This window comes from Tenebrio molitor, chromosome 1 (genome assembly GCF_963966145.1).
Source record: "Tenebrio molitor chromosome 1, icTenMoli1.1, whole genome shotgun sequence".
Lineage (NCBI taxonomy): Eukaryota > Metazoa > Arthropoda > Insecta > Coleoptera > Tenebrionidae > Tenebrio > Tenebrio molitor.
This window is the reverse complement of record NC_091046.1, coordinates 4,807,495-4,822,974: the sequence shown is the minus strand read 5'-3', so window position 1 is coordinate 4,822,974 and position 15,480 is coordinate 4,807,495. Positions and strand designations below refer to the sequence as shown.

General features: G+C 35.8%; 1 protein-coding gene and 1 long non-coding RNA gene across 6 annotated transcripts in view; one reads left to right on the top strand and one right to left on the bottom strand.

Annotated features, from left to right (window-relative positions):
- LOC138125125 (limbic system-associated membrane protein) overlaps nt 1–15,480 on the bottom strand; it is a 241,039-nt gene that overhangs the window by 90,437 nt on the left and 135,122 nt on the right. For all 3 annotated transcript variants that reach the window (XM_069040403.1, XM_069040402.1, XM_069040404.1), the window contains exon 4: nt 10,946–11,146. In XM_069040403.1, coding sequence (XP_068896504.1) covers nt 10,946–11,146 — 201 coding nt within the window. The remainder of the gene's footprint in view (nt 1–10,945; nt 11,147–15,480) is intronic.
- On the top strand, nt 9,658–11,854 carry LOC138125161 (uncharacterized). 3 transcript variants are annotated; one of them, XR_011157368.1, is made up of 5 exons: nt 9,658–9,927; nt 9,986–10,093; nt 10,143–10,324; nt 10,381–10,908; nt 10,959–11,854. It is a non-coding gene; the product is annotated as an uncharacterized lncRNA (long non-coding RNA). The 3 variants fall into 3 exon arrangements; XR_011157367.1 differs by having other exon boundaries at nt 10,143–10,908; XR_011157369.1 differs by having other exon boundaries at nt 9,971–10,093; nt 10,143–10,908.

Below are 15,480 nucleotides of genomic sequence, written 5' to 3'. Positions count from 1 at the left end.
CCCAGTAAATAAATGAATTTTTATCGAATGTGCCTGCGCGCTCACGATAATAGATTCGCATTCGGTTTAAAATGATTATTTCAGGATTTTGTTGCGTTTACTTGACGGCTTGACGTTTGATTTCCGCACAATAATTTCAGCAGCGGCACCACTGCAGGCTCTATTTGACGAGCATTATTTAAACAGTGGTGGTGGTGGTTTTGCACCCGGCTGCATCGCAATGAACAACAGCCAACTGGTCCTTCGAGCCGGATCGCGACTCGTCCCAATTACTGCTAAATCAAAGACGACTTATCGCGATTGCCTAATTTTCCGCAAGGGATTACAGATTTTCTGCCGGAGGGTTCAATGCCATATTTACCCTTCGCTCGTAACGCATGATTTAATCCTGTGACGAAATCCGTTCATTACCACCGATTAATACGTTATTTATATTAACAGGGGGCGGCATCATTTCGCTGCGAATTTAATTTTAAAGCAAATACATTTTTTATTCGACACGGGGTTGCGGGACCACCGCACGGGTGAAAATATTGACGGTTCTAATGTCTTGTTTGCTGCCGCCAAACCGCAAAATCGGGACCTCTGTGCTTGTTTTCGTGCTTTTTTTCACCATTCTTCCTTTTTGCAGAATATTTAATACTCGTATATGTACGAGTACCTATACTAGTCAGAATGGTGGTAGAGTTTTATGTTATAACTTTCTTAAATTGTTCTGCTATTACGACAGAAATTAATGCAAATAAATGATAAAACAAGTGTTTTAAATAAAAAAAAGTCACAAATGTGATGACATTTTAGATTTCTTATTTTCCTTTCTTGGATTTTTAGTGACCTACTTTTCTCATTATTTTCTGCACTTACAAAGCTCCACTCTAATTACTATTCTCTCAATATACAGGGTTATTCACGAGAGGGATACTTCTGAATTTTTTTTCCGCAACCCATTATACATATTGCAACAATTTCTTGATTTCAAATTTTGAATCCACAATGGTTCTTAGTTTTATATCTTTGACATTAAAGCAAAAAATCTTTGTCAATTCGAAAAATGTATTTTTACAATGACAGTAAAAAGACTGACATGATCCTGACATTTTGATTAAATACAGGTTATCTGCCAATCTGACATTTCTCACAAATCTATCCAACTAACTTTGATTTCTAATTTAAAAGAAATAAGTAATAACATATTTGATTTAGTAGTTGGTGTCATTGGTATTGTTGGTTGCGGCAAAAAAAAAATCAGAAGTACCCCTCTCGTGAATAACCCTGTATACATTTCTTAAATCCTAGACGACCCTATCCATTTCTATTTCTAGACTAATTTCTAGCCTAACACATTGTATTTCGTTTAATTCTTGTCATTCCCTAGACAAATAATGTTAATATTTTTTTTACTTAACTCTTTAATTTCTGTTTTTTCTCTCCTGCCGTGCTAAACCATTCTATTTTTCTATTGCTTTAGTTTCATTATTGGCTCTATAAAATCCCATCCTGACCGAATAATAAAATGTTCTTGTTCTTACTTCTTTTGTAACTTTTTTCACTTTTCCTTCATTCATTCACTTTTCTCCTTTTTCTCCTTAGCATAATACGAGAGAATTTCAATAAAGATTGGGATGGCCCCGTGCCATGAATTGGATATTTAACAAATGACTATCAATAATCACAGACAAGGTAGGCTTCTGTCACAATGCAAAGTGTCATCTATGTGGATTTTATAGTCTGGCTTTGGTTTTAATAAAGTGCGTCCCTTATTTTTCGCCTCTAAACTCTCTAATGTCTAAATTAAAAAAGCAACGCTATGCCATCAAATTTTCTATTCGTTTGGAAAAAACAGCAAGAGATTCTTGTATCTTTATGTTTTTCATGGCACAAAGAGTTTACCGAAAACCGTAAAAACTGCGAATTGCAAGGTGGTTCTCTTGCAACACTTTTTTGCACTCTAAAGGTATCAAAACTTTTTGGTAAATGCTGTCACTTGTGACAAATAAAATTATTGGAAGCAAAGCTATCATGGATTCATAATTTCATTTTAAAACAATACGATATTTAAAATATCCACGTTAGCGTTGCAAATGTATTGTGGGTTGCATTTTCAATACCGCCGGGCTCATTATCACTTGTGAAATACCGTGTATACCTTAAGATAGGAAGAACAAATGTAAACAATACATTAGAAACATTGTTGATTAAATATTCTTCAAAAGAGTAAAATCAATTCCCTATAAGACATATTTTTACATTTTGAGAAAAGGTTGTTCAGGAAGAGATTTAAGGAATCGGCATCGCTTAACTTATATTCTTTATTATTTCACTTATTTTAATTTATCATTCTTCTCCATTTCTACTGTATTTTCATATTGATTTTCTTACCGTAACAAACCCTAATGATTATCCTTGCTTTCACTCTGTTCATGTATTTTTCTATTTTTATTTCATTGTTTCTCATTTCTCTTTCTATTTTTTATCTTTATTTATTGAATAGTGATTCTACAGAATATAATCCTGAAACAATTGTAAATGTTCTTGTTTCTATTTCTTTACTTTTTTTTTGTCTTCTTTGGTCTTGTTTTCATGAACTTTCACATACAGAGGACTTTTTAATTATTTTCCTGTATTATCTCTTTACTTCATTCTTTATCTCCTACTATCAGTCATTCATTTTTCATATGTCACTTGTTGTGCCTTCACTCATTTATTTCTCTACGCATATTTTTGCTCAGTTGTTTATTCTTCTTCCGTCTCTAAATTTATAAAGAAAAAAAATTGTCGTACAAATCATCAAATAAGTTACACACGTTGTTATTTTGTATTTTGTTTCAATTAAATAATATTCTTCTAAACATTTTATTTTCTTTCCTTACCTGCTTTTACTTTTATTTTATTGTTCCTTGATTTCATTTTTAGTATACTTGTTCTTGTCTATTGCTTTTTTTTTACGTGAAAAGGTCAATGAAAATTACGTATTTATTTACTTGTTTTCTTCAATATTAACAGAAAACTGAATCCTATCATTCTAGAAAAAATATCTATTTTTATTCGTTTTTACGTTAACTTTTTATCTCGTTTTTTCCTTCTGTTTTGACACCTCTGAATTTTATTCTTTATTTGCAACGTCTTGTGTGACTCTTTCAATGATGCTTTATACTCGTATCTTAACCAAAATCAAAAGCACTTATTTACTATTTCAATTCTTTTTTTCTATTATTGATTCAAAAAATTGAAATTCACGCATAGTTATCGGTGCCTGAAGTGGGTCATTTTCTAACGTGTATTTCTTTTTGCATTGTTAGTAAGATCGAAACCATAGAAACCATACAAAACAGTGTGTGAAATGCGATTTCACGCACACGACTATTTCTGTGTTTCACTTCACGCACTGGATTTTATTAGTTACCTAGCAACATGGTCACTGCATTGAAACTTCAGAGTTCCTTCAAAAATTTGAATTTTTAATTTCAATTTTTTGAATCAATTATAGAAAAAATATTGTTTATATTTCGTGCGTGAAGATGTTTTTGTGCATTCAAAGGCTTATACTGCCTCGACCTTCGTCTCGGCGTAAAAGACCTTTTCATGCACAAAAAGCACTCTCTTCACGCACTTAATATAAAAATAACTATTTCGTCTCTGCATTCATAGCCTTTTATTTTCTTTTTATCTTTTGTCGATTTGTTCCTTACACTTTAGTAACAACAGTCTTGAGTTCAGTTTTGCCCAACTAAGTAATTAACTATTTTTTTTATTACTTAGGAGATTCAACTCTGAAGAAAAATTGGAGCATGTGTTTTATATTATACAGGGTGTATCTGAATTCGACCGACAAACTTTCAGGGCAGATTCTATGATCAAAAATAAGCATAAAACTCTTAATACATATGGGGTCAAAAATGCTTAGTTTGCGAGGTAATCGACTAAAAATTCTACCAGCAACAAAAGGAATCGGGTGGAATTTTTTGATAAAACGTACAAAAATAAAAAGGAAATATGTACAATTTACAAAAATTGTCAAAATTTCGTCCCCCTGTTCAATGCACAGATAACCCCATGAAATCGAAGGAATTCAGATCGTAATTGTTTTTACGTTTTTGTTGATTATCTCGCAAACTAAGAGTTTTTAACCCCATATGTATTAAGAGTTTTATGCTTATTTTTGATCGTAGAATCTACCCTGAAAGTTTGTCGGTCGAATTCGGATACACCCTGTATAACTATAATTTTGTGAAAATGGTGTATTTTGATGCGTGTAAATATTTTTGTGTATTAGCAAGTATATTTCATTATTATAACCTCTACTTCTGTTTTTTATATCGCTTCAACGTAATTTCAGAGTCATGATGATTCTTTGTTTTATTTCTTTACCTTATTCAAACATTGAAAAATCTTTTCGCACATTGTTTTCCCAACTTTTTTTTTAATTTACAACCAATTAGTCCAATCCCTAGTTTTTTGTTCATCCCTTTCTCCTCTTCTCCATTATATTAAACTTTTTCCTGCTACTTTACTTTATAATGGTTTCACGTGCCGTACTTTGTGTCAGTAGCGGATTACTATCAGCTCAAAAAAAAAAAAATCGCACCACGGGCAGTTCACGAAGAATCCGATCCAAAGTTAGCTGGACCAGAAATAACGAAGTTGAAGCGAAACATGTAGGTACCAGCGAGAAGAGATTAAGGGAATTAAGACGGAATGAAACTGCGAGACAGAATGAAAAATAATGCAAGGATGTGGATTTCCCTTAATTCAATTAGCGGCGCGACTTTTCCATCCCGTTTTGGGCAATCGCCGCGATATTTTCCGCCCGTTCTTTGTCTCCTCTTACAATTTCTGGCCACTAACGAGGAAAGCGCGGCCATCGCTGATAAATAACGACCCCCTTATTATTTTCATTTGGGGGCCACACGAGAGACTTTACGGCGTGCACGTCACCTTGCGGCGAGGGGGATTTATCTTTGGTTTCCATCTCGACGGATATTAGGTGTGCCCGGAAAAACTATTTAGTGTAGTCCCGGCTTAGCGGAATTTGACGGCCGCAATTAGATTATCCGATGGCAGCGCCTCAATAAACAAACTTCCAGCCCGGGGAACTACTTGTCTTGTTATCTGCTAAAGAGACGGTTATACTTTAAGTGGGAAGTTAATGCCGTACGTCTGGAGCCGAGTGGATGATTTTAAACTAGGAAAAGGAAGAGTGAAGGGCACAAAGTGGTTGGAGTTACGCATGAACCACTTCATTAGCTTCACTTTCATTCATTACGTGTCATTATCCATAAGCGTACCGCACAGCAACGTTAGCGACGATTATTCTGCCAGGTCTTACTCTATGCCAGAGTTAATATGCTAATTTCGGGCTATTACGCCAAAACACCGACCGACTCTAACTTATGCAGCCGGTTCCGATGTTACAATCTAGTTTGTGCTTTTAAACAAAGACGTTGTGATCGTTACGTTACGTTTGAATACCTAAGTTGACAGCGGAAGTAAATTTTAAACCTCATGTCGAGCACTAGTTTAACTTTTTGCCGCCTGTCAGACCAGATACTGCATGCAATGAGTACATTAAAATCCGGACGGCGCTCCATTCCCGGACTTAATAAATCAAACAGAGCAAGAATTTTGACTTGGACAAAACGGCGACTGTTGCCGGGAAATTGCACCTTATGAATTGGCTATTTCCAGGCTTCCTAATACAAATTACAAAGATTCTGACGTGTCTCCATTTTACCAATCTTAATTCGAAGCATTTCCACCTCAATAACATTGTGGTGTTCTGGAATTCTCAAAGTTAACGAAACCGGAAGAGTGAAACCATGCCTCATCATTAAAAAAAAAAAAAAAAAAAATTAGTAGTGTCTACTGTTATTGGGACGGAGGTGTCTATACAAGCAGAACTCTTTATCTTGATCGATGAAGTTTGACTAAGACAGGAGTGAACGTCTAACTTGTAGGTCTTATTCAGTTAGTCAAACAATCGAAATCTGCCGATTTAATTTCCGTTCGAAGCATCATCACTTAAGACTGAGCACATTGTGTGTGAAGTTATCCAGTTCATTAAGAAACTCTTCTGGAGCATTGTCCAACCCAGTCGGCATCCGCGCGGTCCCAAAGTCGCCTCGATGGTATCGACCCGGTCCGAAACGTTGATATCCATTTAGGAAGCGTCAATGGGAATGCCGAATGATGGATGGTCTGGCGCTTCCGTGGGCCTAATTCGGCGTAACATTGATTTATACAAGCAGAACGGGCGTGCGGATTTTTCGCCAGAGAGGAAATATAGAATAAGCCCTTCTTGTAGGCTGCGATGCATGTGCGAAAAATGTAACATTTCATAGGCGACCGAACTTTCGATCCGGGCCAGGAGAGGATCGCCCGGACAATATCACACCTCGCCGCACACTGTCAAAGCTTCCAAAGCTGTCTTTTGATATTTCGCCAGCGCAACAGAATGTATAGTTTATGTCGCATCCCGACTCGCGATCCGGCCACGTCCCTCCACCGCGAAGGACGACGACAGAGATGGAAATGTCAAATGTATCGTGAAATTCATAATCGATGGGGGGGAAATTGGGCGCTCTCTGCACTCGCCAAACCGGCGGGAATTCAATATCGACTGGCTAATTTTCGGGAGGGCGCAAGGATCCCCAATAGGACCGGCGAGTACGGACGTGTACAATATAATGGAATTGTTTTTTCTTGCATGTTTACAAGGTACGGATGACAAACGACGTATCATCTATGCAAGGTATTATTTATCATAATATTGATTCACATTAGATTTATTACCGTTGAAGATTTATAGCATGTCGTATCGAAGCGATTTATGGAAATAGCAACACATTCAAGATGTAATTTGTTAAACTTCCAAAAGCAATCATTTTTATATTAATTTGTGCCACCGGACCCACATTGAGGCGGCCGTCGATTAAACCAACGTTTATTTGCATGCGTGGGGCGCACGTTATCGCCCATTTTCAACGTGTTTCCAAAACTAAAAAGCAATTAAACAGATGACTACTGTTAGGGAAATGTCGAATAATTGAGTTACTTTTAGCAATTTTCAGATTATTTGGGTGTAACAATTTTTAGGTGTCAATAAAAGTCACATTTACTGACTTTCATTGGAATCGTAACGCTTCCAACCTGTGAACCGATTTTATTAAATTTTTCCCAAAATGTGCAGTTCGATAGAAGGTCTACTTTGTTTTTAAAAAGTACATATTGTTCAGTACTTTACTTATGTTGACAGCTTTTTATTTCCTAGTTATGACGTCATCACTATTCTTTTTAATGACAACTCTCACTTTTTCTCTCTCTTTCTAATAGATTTTCGTACTACCTAAACGAAGAGAGGAAAAAATTGGTATATTACATAAGAATTTTTTTTAGAAAATGACAATTTTTATTTCGAAAAATTAATTTAATTTTTAAGGTAAACATTTTCTTTCAATAGGTTTAGTTTAAATCGAAGGTTTACTTTAATACACCAAACAATTTAGAAGATTTGCGGCAGAGAATTCGCGCTGAAAGGGAACAAATAAGCCCCTGACATTATTGAGCGCAGTGTACAAAGTATCGGTGAGTGCTAAATGGTTGGCAGGAGGCAAATTCAACATTTGCCTTGAATTTTATCGTTAATCTCAGATATTTGTTTGAGATCAATTATAATTTTTACAATAAAAATTAAATTAAATTTTTTGAGTAAAATTTTTCATTTTTCAAAAAAATTGTTATGTAAGGTATCAATTATTTTTCATTCATTATTTAGTTAGTGTGAAGGCATATCAGAAAAAAAAAGGAAAAAAGTGGGGGTTGTCATTTAAAAAAATATTGCTGACGTCATAATTAGGAGATGAAAAGCTGTCAACATAAGTAAAATACTGAAGAATATGCACTTTTTTACAACAAAGTTGACTTCATGAAGGATTTTTCTCAGAAATTTAATATTTACAGTTTTATCGAATTTATTCCGAACTTTACGAACGCACTGTATATCGTAAATAGCAGGGGTCTAGTTAATTTTTTTTTTTAACAATGATAAGAGATAATTTGTTAAATAGAAATAAAAAGTATCTCTATATTTTCGAGCTTGTTGAAATAAATTGAGTTTGATCACGAATGTATACAAGAAAAATAACCGCTAATTTGAACAAATACTAAAAAATGTGTTTTTTTTTAATCGATCTCTCTAGGTATTTGTGTTTACAGTTCATTACAAAAGGGAACTACCGCAGGAGCCTCCACGTTTATTGAACCCACGCATTTCTTTTCTGATCGAATAAATCCATTTCCATATCCAGATCAGACCCTTCGATAATAAAACGTGTAAAAAAAATCCCCGCATCTTAAAAATGTATTCCAGTGTTTTTTATTGGCTAGATTATGTTCTGAAGATTTCCTTTAATTTAAAACCGCCCTGGTGCACATTCTCTAAAGGCCCGCTATAACCAAAGGTAAAAGTAAATCTTTGAAAAGAAAAGCGTCTTTTATGGATCTAAAGAAATCCAGTTTTTATTGCTTTCAAGTCGGATGATTAAAATGGAATTTTATTCGGCTTTGATATGTGATCGTTACGTGTTTCGTCCCCCAATAAAAAATGCTCGGAATTTATTTACAAGATAGTAAATCGTTTCCGATCCATCACGACGACTAGTTTTAATTAGTAAAACCGGTGATTGGTAGCACTGCGTCAATTATCTCTCTTATTTCCATCGGGCGGCGAAGTTTTAAATGTTCAGGGGATGGGTTCGAATTATTTTCGCGAGTTACATATCACTTACCCCATATCTAAAGCCTCATTAAATTCGTGCTCCCGCCGGGGTTGTTTAGGTTAATGTAGTAGTGGCAGTAGTGCAGACGCCAAGGCGGAGTTGAGATACTTGCCGAAGTTTGCACAAAACTTTCAAAACTTCGATTTCGCTCTCGCGGAAAGAATTTTTCAAAACGGGCTTATCGCCCTCGACACCAAACCACCCAATTATCTAAATTACTCTTTAAAGTAATCACCCTCGAAGACGAAGAAGGTTTCGTGCATCAGCTCCTGAACGATCTTCGGTATTTAGGGATACTGAGAATTATGAAAACTATAAATTTTGTAGCGCTGCCATTATTGAGAAGTTATGTAAAGTGGGTCGGGATATTCTCGGACGATTCGATCAAAACTCGAGAACGTGCTATCATTTATTTAATTCCGACGTTTTCCTCCATTTTCCGGTAGGCTTCTTCAGGAAATTAATAATTGTCTGACTTAAAATATGCGTTCTCGTCAAGGCTCGATTCTGGAGCTCTGTGCACCAGGTTTGGATAGCAAGCTGCCGAATGTAGCAGAGGTGGAAATTATAACTTCAAATTTCATTTCCAGTTATTATTTTGCAGGGCTGTACTTCCTGCGCGACGAGTTTCAGCTTTGTGGACAATTTTCTTTCATTTCAGACGAATCTTTATTTATAGAACTAATTGCATATTTTATTTGCACAAGTGCAAGATCTGGCATTGTTATCGTACCAAGTCTTCTCACGAATGAACATGCAGAAAGGCTCCCTAGGATCAACCATGTGCTGGTTATTTGCCTGCCTGTATGTTCGGTTGCCTACCTATCAAGGGATTTTTTCGTTTTAGTGACATTTTTAGTGACTTTGAAACCGATACACTGTCTTCATTGTTTACAATTACAATAGTTTTCAAAATATAATCTTATCTAGAAATTGCTGTGTTAGCGACTATTATCTATTCATTTTGATTGTGACCACAACGAAAAAAACAGTAGACGCTATTTAGCTGTGTGCTGCATACGTTTTTCACTAAATTTTTGTGTGGTCTGTGGTGTGAAAATGAGAAAATGTCAAAATTGTCAAAACTCGACAATGGTAGTAAAGCAATGATCTCAATGTATTATTTTATCAATAACGGAAATTAATATGTGTAGTAGGAGAAACTAAAAACTTCTGTGATTCTATCTGTTGATAAGTGGGGTTATTTCCAGGTACAGATCATTCAATGTCAAAACCTCAAAATCACCTCTTGATAGAAATGAAGGAAATGGTCATTTGGCACAAAGAGAAACGCGAAAAATGCCTGGGCATTACTAAAGGTAATGAGACCCTTCAATTAATTGCATTGATTAATACAAATATTTTCAGATAAAAACTAATCGGACAGCAAGAAACATGAAGGTCAGAAAAATGTTTTATAGGGGATGAAAAGGCAGAAGGAATCAAATTAACTAGCCAAAATGTACAACAAAATAGCACAAACAGAGTTAACTGAATAATGAATTTGTATACATTTATGTACAAAAAATTTCAGCGACTTTATTGGCGATGTTCGTCATTGTGAGTTGTTTTTCGTTGGTTTTTGTACCAAAACTCAGTTTTATAGATACGCGGACACATTGTACGTCGAAAAACGTTTGCGCAAGTTGTTCTGTCAGTGAGAACGAGAAGCAAGACGTTTCTGCCAAAATGGCGTCTCCGAGAGTTGCCAACTGCGGCTGGATTTAGTGTTATTTAAAATTCCCTATCGTTAACCTAGCAATTGAAAAGTCGCAATCAAAATGAATAGATAATATCACAGGATAATATGCGAATCTATGACTGGTAAGGGAGGAGTGAAGGAATTATGGACCTAGATTTTGATGAGAAAAAATATTTGGACAGAAAACTCTATTGACAAATTATAATTAATCTCAACATACACCAGACTCCTCTGTCTTTGAGCCAAACCACCCCTAGTTTTTAATCAAGACTTGAGCGATCAACCCCCTACACATCCGAAACACGCCAATTCGGCCTTTCCCGGCGTAATGAAGCTACATTCCATCGACATTAATTTAAAAATTTCATCTCCGAAACCGTCGGGAATAAATAGAGTGAAAAGTAAAATAAAACAGACGTAAATTAGAATACTGTAAAGTTCCGTAAAAGTCGAATAATTCCCAACTTACCTAAAATTTCCAGGGTGTGCGTGATTTCTCTCGGTTCGAGGGTGCCGATCTGGCAGACGTAGTCTCCGGCATCCTGAGGGCTGGCCTCCTTAATTTCCAGACCGTAACCATTAACCAGGCTGATGCGGGGATCGGGAGATACTTTCACGTTGCCGGCGGACAAGACGGCGATGCCCTTCTTCCAGACCAGCACGTACGGACCTGGAGAACGGAACAGACACGCTAAGAAATATTGCCGATGCCAATTTAACGGAGTTTAACTTTAAAGAGGGGAGAAGCACCCCAATAACCCACTGAATGCGCCTCTAAAAGAATACAGGGAATTTTCCCCTAGATTACTCAACATCGATTCCTTTTTTATTCATGATATCTCGAGCAGGAGCGAAAGCGTCCCTCGACATAATAATTATTGTTACTTTTTCTAAAAAAAAAGCTCTCAACCTACATCACTCCCGACGAGCTTTACAAGCCGCCTCAATTAAATATTAAACTATCACCATCAAAAGCTTGTTAAGCACTTTTACAATCACCTCATTACTGAAGAAGTGGGTGAGTGGGCTTTTTGTTATTCAAAGGAGTAAAAGTTGAGCTTTCAACGCGCGCTCATTTAAATTATTCAGTTGCGCAAAGAAGCAAAACAACAGCACGAGAAATAAGTTACTAGGAATAAAAGTAAGAGCTAAATTGTTCTGTAAAAAACAAGATCTAAAGTGAAATATTATAATTTTTGAAATGAAAAAGCTTCTCCTGCAGAAACACCCCAAACAGCTTTTTGCCCAATTTTATAAAATCCTTAAATCATAAATCATTCTAAAGGCTTTTTAAGCCTTTTATTGAACAAGCGGCTGTGATGTAAACGAGCTTGGCCCTTAAATAAAGTCCTCAAAGTTTGGGGAATTTTTTTCATTATTTTTATTGAATAAATTTTGACTTATCGGGCGTGTCTCAGTAATCAGCTAATAATGAGAGACAAAGGGGGTAAAATAAAGCCACAAGGAAATTTATCTCTTGATAGTTGCAGAGTCAGCCATTCATTTTTTCCTGTGGACGAAAGGTAAATTTATGAAGTTCATTATTTCGCAAACAAGTCGCTATAGCATGTGGCTAGGGAGGCAGGAAGGAGGCGAGCGCGGAGCCCAATTAAAGGGATGAGTTATGTCCATAATCTGGATAAAATGGACTTTTAAAGCCGGGCGAGATCGCTTTTTCAATTTAGGCCATTATGCACTTACAAAAAAAAGTTAAATGTCACCGGAAGGCGGCCGAATCTGATTATTTTTGACATTTGATGTTTTTCATCCGGACGAAAAATGAATTCGGATTAAATCCGGGATTTAATATCGCAACCCTCAAGAATTTACGCGAGTCCTTCGGCCTTTGTGCGCGCAGGAACGGTCCAATTTCCAGAATATGGCCATTTTTACCCTGTTCTTTGTACGTCGTACACAAACTTGCTAAAGAGCGCAGCGCTGATAAATTTTATCACGTGCATTGTTGCCGAACTTGTAATACTCCGGGGAAAGCTGCAAGCTGCAGTGCAACAATGTCGCCAGTCCGTTGATTAAAAATTTCAAATGTGGTTCAAGAACGAGAGGGTGAACCTTAATTGTCCGGGAAAGCACATGCCGCGTATGATGAAATTCCGGAATAAGAAGCAAACTAATAAAAATTATGTGGAGTGTAAAAATGCGAATGGAACACGGAAAAGCTCTTCCTTCCCTCTGTTAAACATTTATCATCTGGGATATTTCCGCGAGGTGGTCGTCCTCCACGGACGATGCAAAATCAAAAAGAAATTAATAATTTTTCCCCCGGGGGCGGCGATAACGGCCAGGTGAAATCCGGCGACTGGAAAACGAGATAGGCTTTAGTAAATTTTAATAAAAATCTCGAAACTTCTGACAGGTCCCTTTCCCCGGAATTGTTCTAAACTTTATAATGGAAGTTTTGCACTTCTTGTTTATGTATTTTCTGACAATTACTGCCTTGGGATAGCTCATTACGTGGACGAACTTTTAAAGGCGGAACTTAGTCGCCCAAAAAATTGTCACTTCAAATTCTGGACCAGCTCATTTCACGGCCTGCCTCGACAAATGTGCCGTGTTATCCTTGTCATTTAATTATGAAAGAATGTCACTCGAAATATAATTACGCCGGACTAGAAAAATTTTAATTGGAATTTTCTTCTCGACCACTCCGAAAGCGACCCAAAGAATGGAGTGATAAATGAGACGCTTCGCATGCAACAGCTTTGAATCGTTCACTTTCACCGCATTGTCCTGGCAAGGTAAATTGCCGTACAAGACAAGACTTCCGGCGTGATCGTCCTTTCCAGGATACATTTTATTCTCGGCCGCATAAAACTGAGCGGTCGGTGTTTATCTTCGAGGCCCAGGAAATTGTTTATTTTCCCGGATAAGTGATTGTCAAATGAGTTTGTTGCAACAACAGTGAATATAAATTTTGACAAAATTGGGGACTTGAAAAATGTATGTGAGAGTAATGGCGACGATCGCTTTTATGCAGATTTAATTTAGTGCGTTTATTTATAAATGTTCAAAATTGAAATGGACACGTTCTGCTTTCAACTGCACTGCAATAATAATCCAATCAAATTGCGATGCGAGCTTGAAATTTCAGCATAATTTCATTTCAATTAATTCGAGATTACCTCAAATAAATAGAACAATGGGTGCTTTTATTTTTAAGTCATATCGTTAAATCGAATAACTATAAATTGTTCTGTCACCGCTTGTAAATGTCATCATTTTGTTCAAATTAAATTGGTTGCGTCAAGAATGGATTATAATGTAAATTGGAGCAAGTGAAACCGTGTGGGGTAGCTTATAATAAAAGTTTATGCCAAAACAAGGTCGAAGAGTCGATTGTGAACGCACCACTCGCACGTAAGTCTGTAGATTAAAAACACAAACGACGCAAAATGTGAGGTTAGATTTAAAAAGCTGATCCGTGATCTGTCATCCGTGTTGCGTTCACAATCGACTCTTCAACGCCAACAGGAAATTTAAATGAATACCTGATAGATTTAAAAATAATACAGGACACAATAAAATTTTGAGAGACTCCGCAAACAACAATAACAACATCTGTCGAAATGTTATTCGGTTCTCATAGTTTCTGTTAAATGTTAAATACGAAACATTTATTCTGGTGCTTTTAGAAAGAAAATCAGAGAATACCATTTCATGTAGTAAATAGTAATTTCACGTTGTTAAATGATTTGCGGAGTTATACAAATGAAACTAGACAATGGTTTCAATTTTCAAAATAATAATTTTCCACCAAAACTAAAATTGTGTTTTGCAGAGAAATTCTAATTTAATGTGTATCACAATTTTATAAATGTTTTGAGAGTGTACTAAGCGTAAGTTTCAAAATACACGGTTTTAGAATTTTTTAGAAACTCAAATCAATTGAAGGTTAATAAGAAAAGTCTAGTTTTTATGATACACTGGTCTACACAATAGTTATTTGTGTATCAAGGTTAAAAAGTGTATTTTTTTGCCCGAATTTGAGTTTTTTTACCGAGGCGCAGCCGAGGCTTGAAAACAGGCGAAGACAAAAGGCACTTTTTGGCAGAGGTGCGCATTACATTTTGTAGGTGACCGCACGAAATACAAAGAAATCATTGGAAAAATTACAAATTTATTTTGTATCTACCTTTTTTAAATACATACGTAGACAAATTTATTAATACATATTAACAGTTTTTTTATAGTATTTTTTTTATCAGCTTGCCAACAAAAGTATAAATTTACTATTTGCAATACGATTACTTATTTACATAATTTATGGTGACAGGACGGTTTCGTTGCTAACTTACTAAACAGCCGAACAGATGGCGCCACGGTCAGCGTCCGACAAAGAGTTACTTTTCGTCCGTTTGTGAATAAGTACGTAAAATTACCGTTTTCATTAAGGGTGCCTAAAAATGATATTTTCTTTCCAGAAACTGAATCCTTCCTTAGTATAGTTCGTAAACAACATAATTTTGGGTGATTTAATAAGAGTGGTACAAACAAGAAATGAAAAGATAAAAATATTTGGCGTAAAAACAATAATTTGGAATGAAATTAAAGTTAGAAAAAAATTAATTAAACGCGTTGTTTTGCATTTTACACACAATATGACAATTTATATAAATTTGCTCTATTTTTTTTGTTGGATTTTTTTTTAATGTAAGTCTATATTATGTTTAGTGTGGCCTTTTTATGCCAAACAAATCAAATAAATGGAAAATTTTATTACAAGCAAGCTGTATTAGGCCTTCTAATTATGATACTGAAAGTTGCCTAAGACAGTCTTCTAGCTACGGCCGCCATTTTTGAAAATGGCGGTTGCTTTTAGGTCCTTTGTGTAACCGTTACAGATAAGAAATTTTATCTTCAGTGAAGAATTGTATAGCTTAAAAAATAAGTAAGTATATTTTACAAAAAAGTATCTACTTTCAGAGAATAAAGAATTTATTTGAAGGTAAATTAACAAGACCTAATTTTTTATTGGATACATTTTTC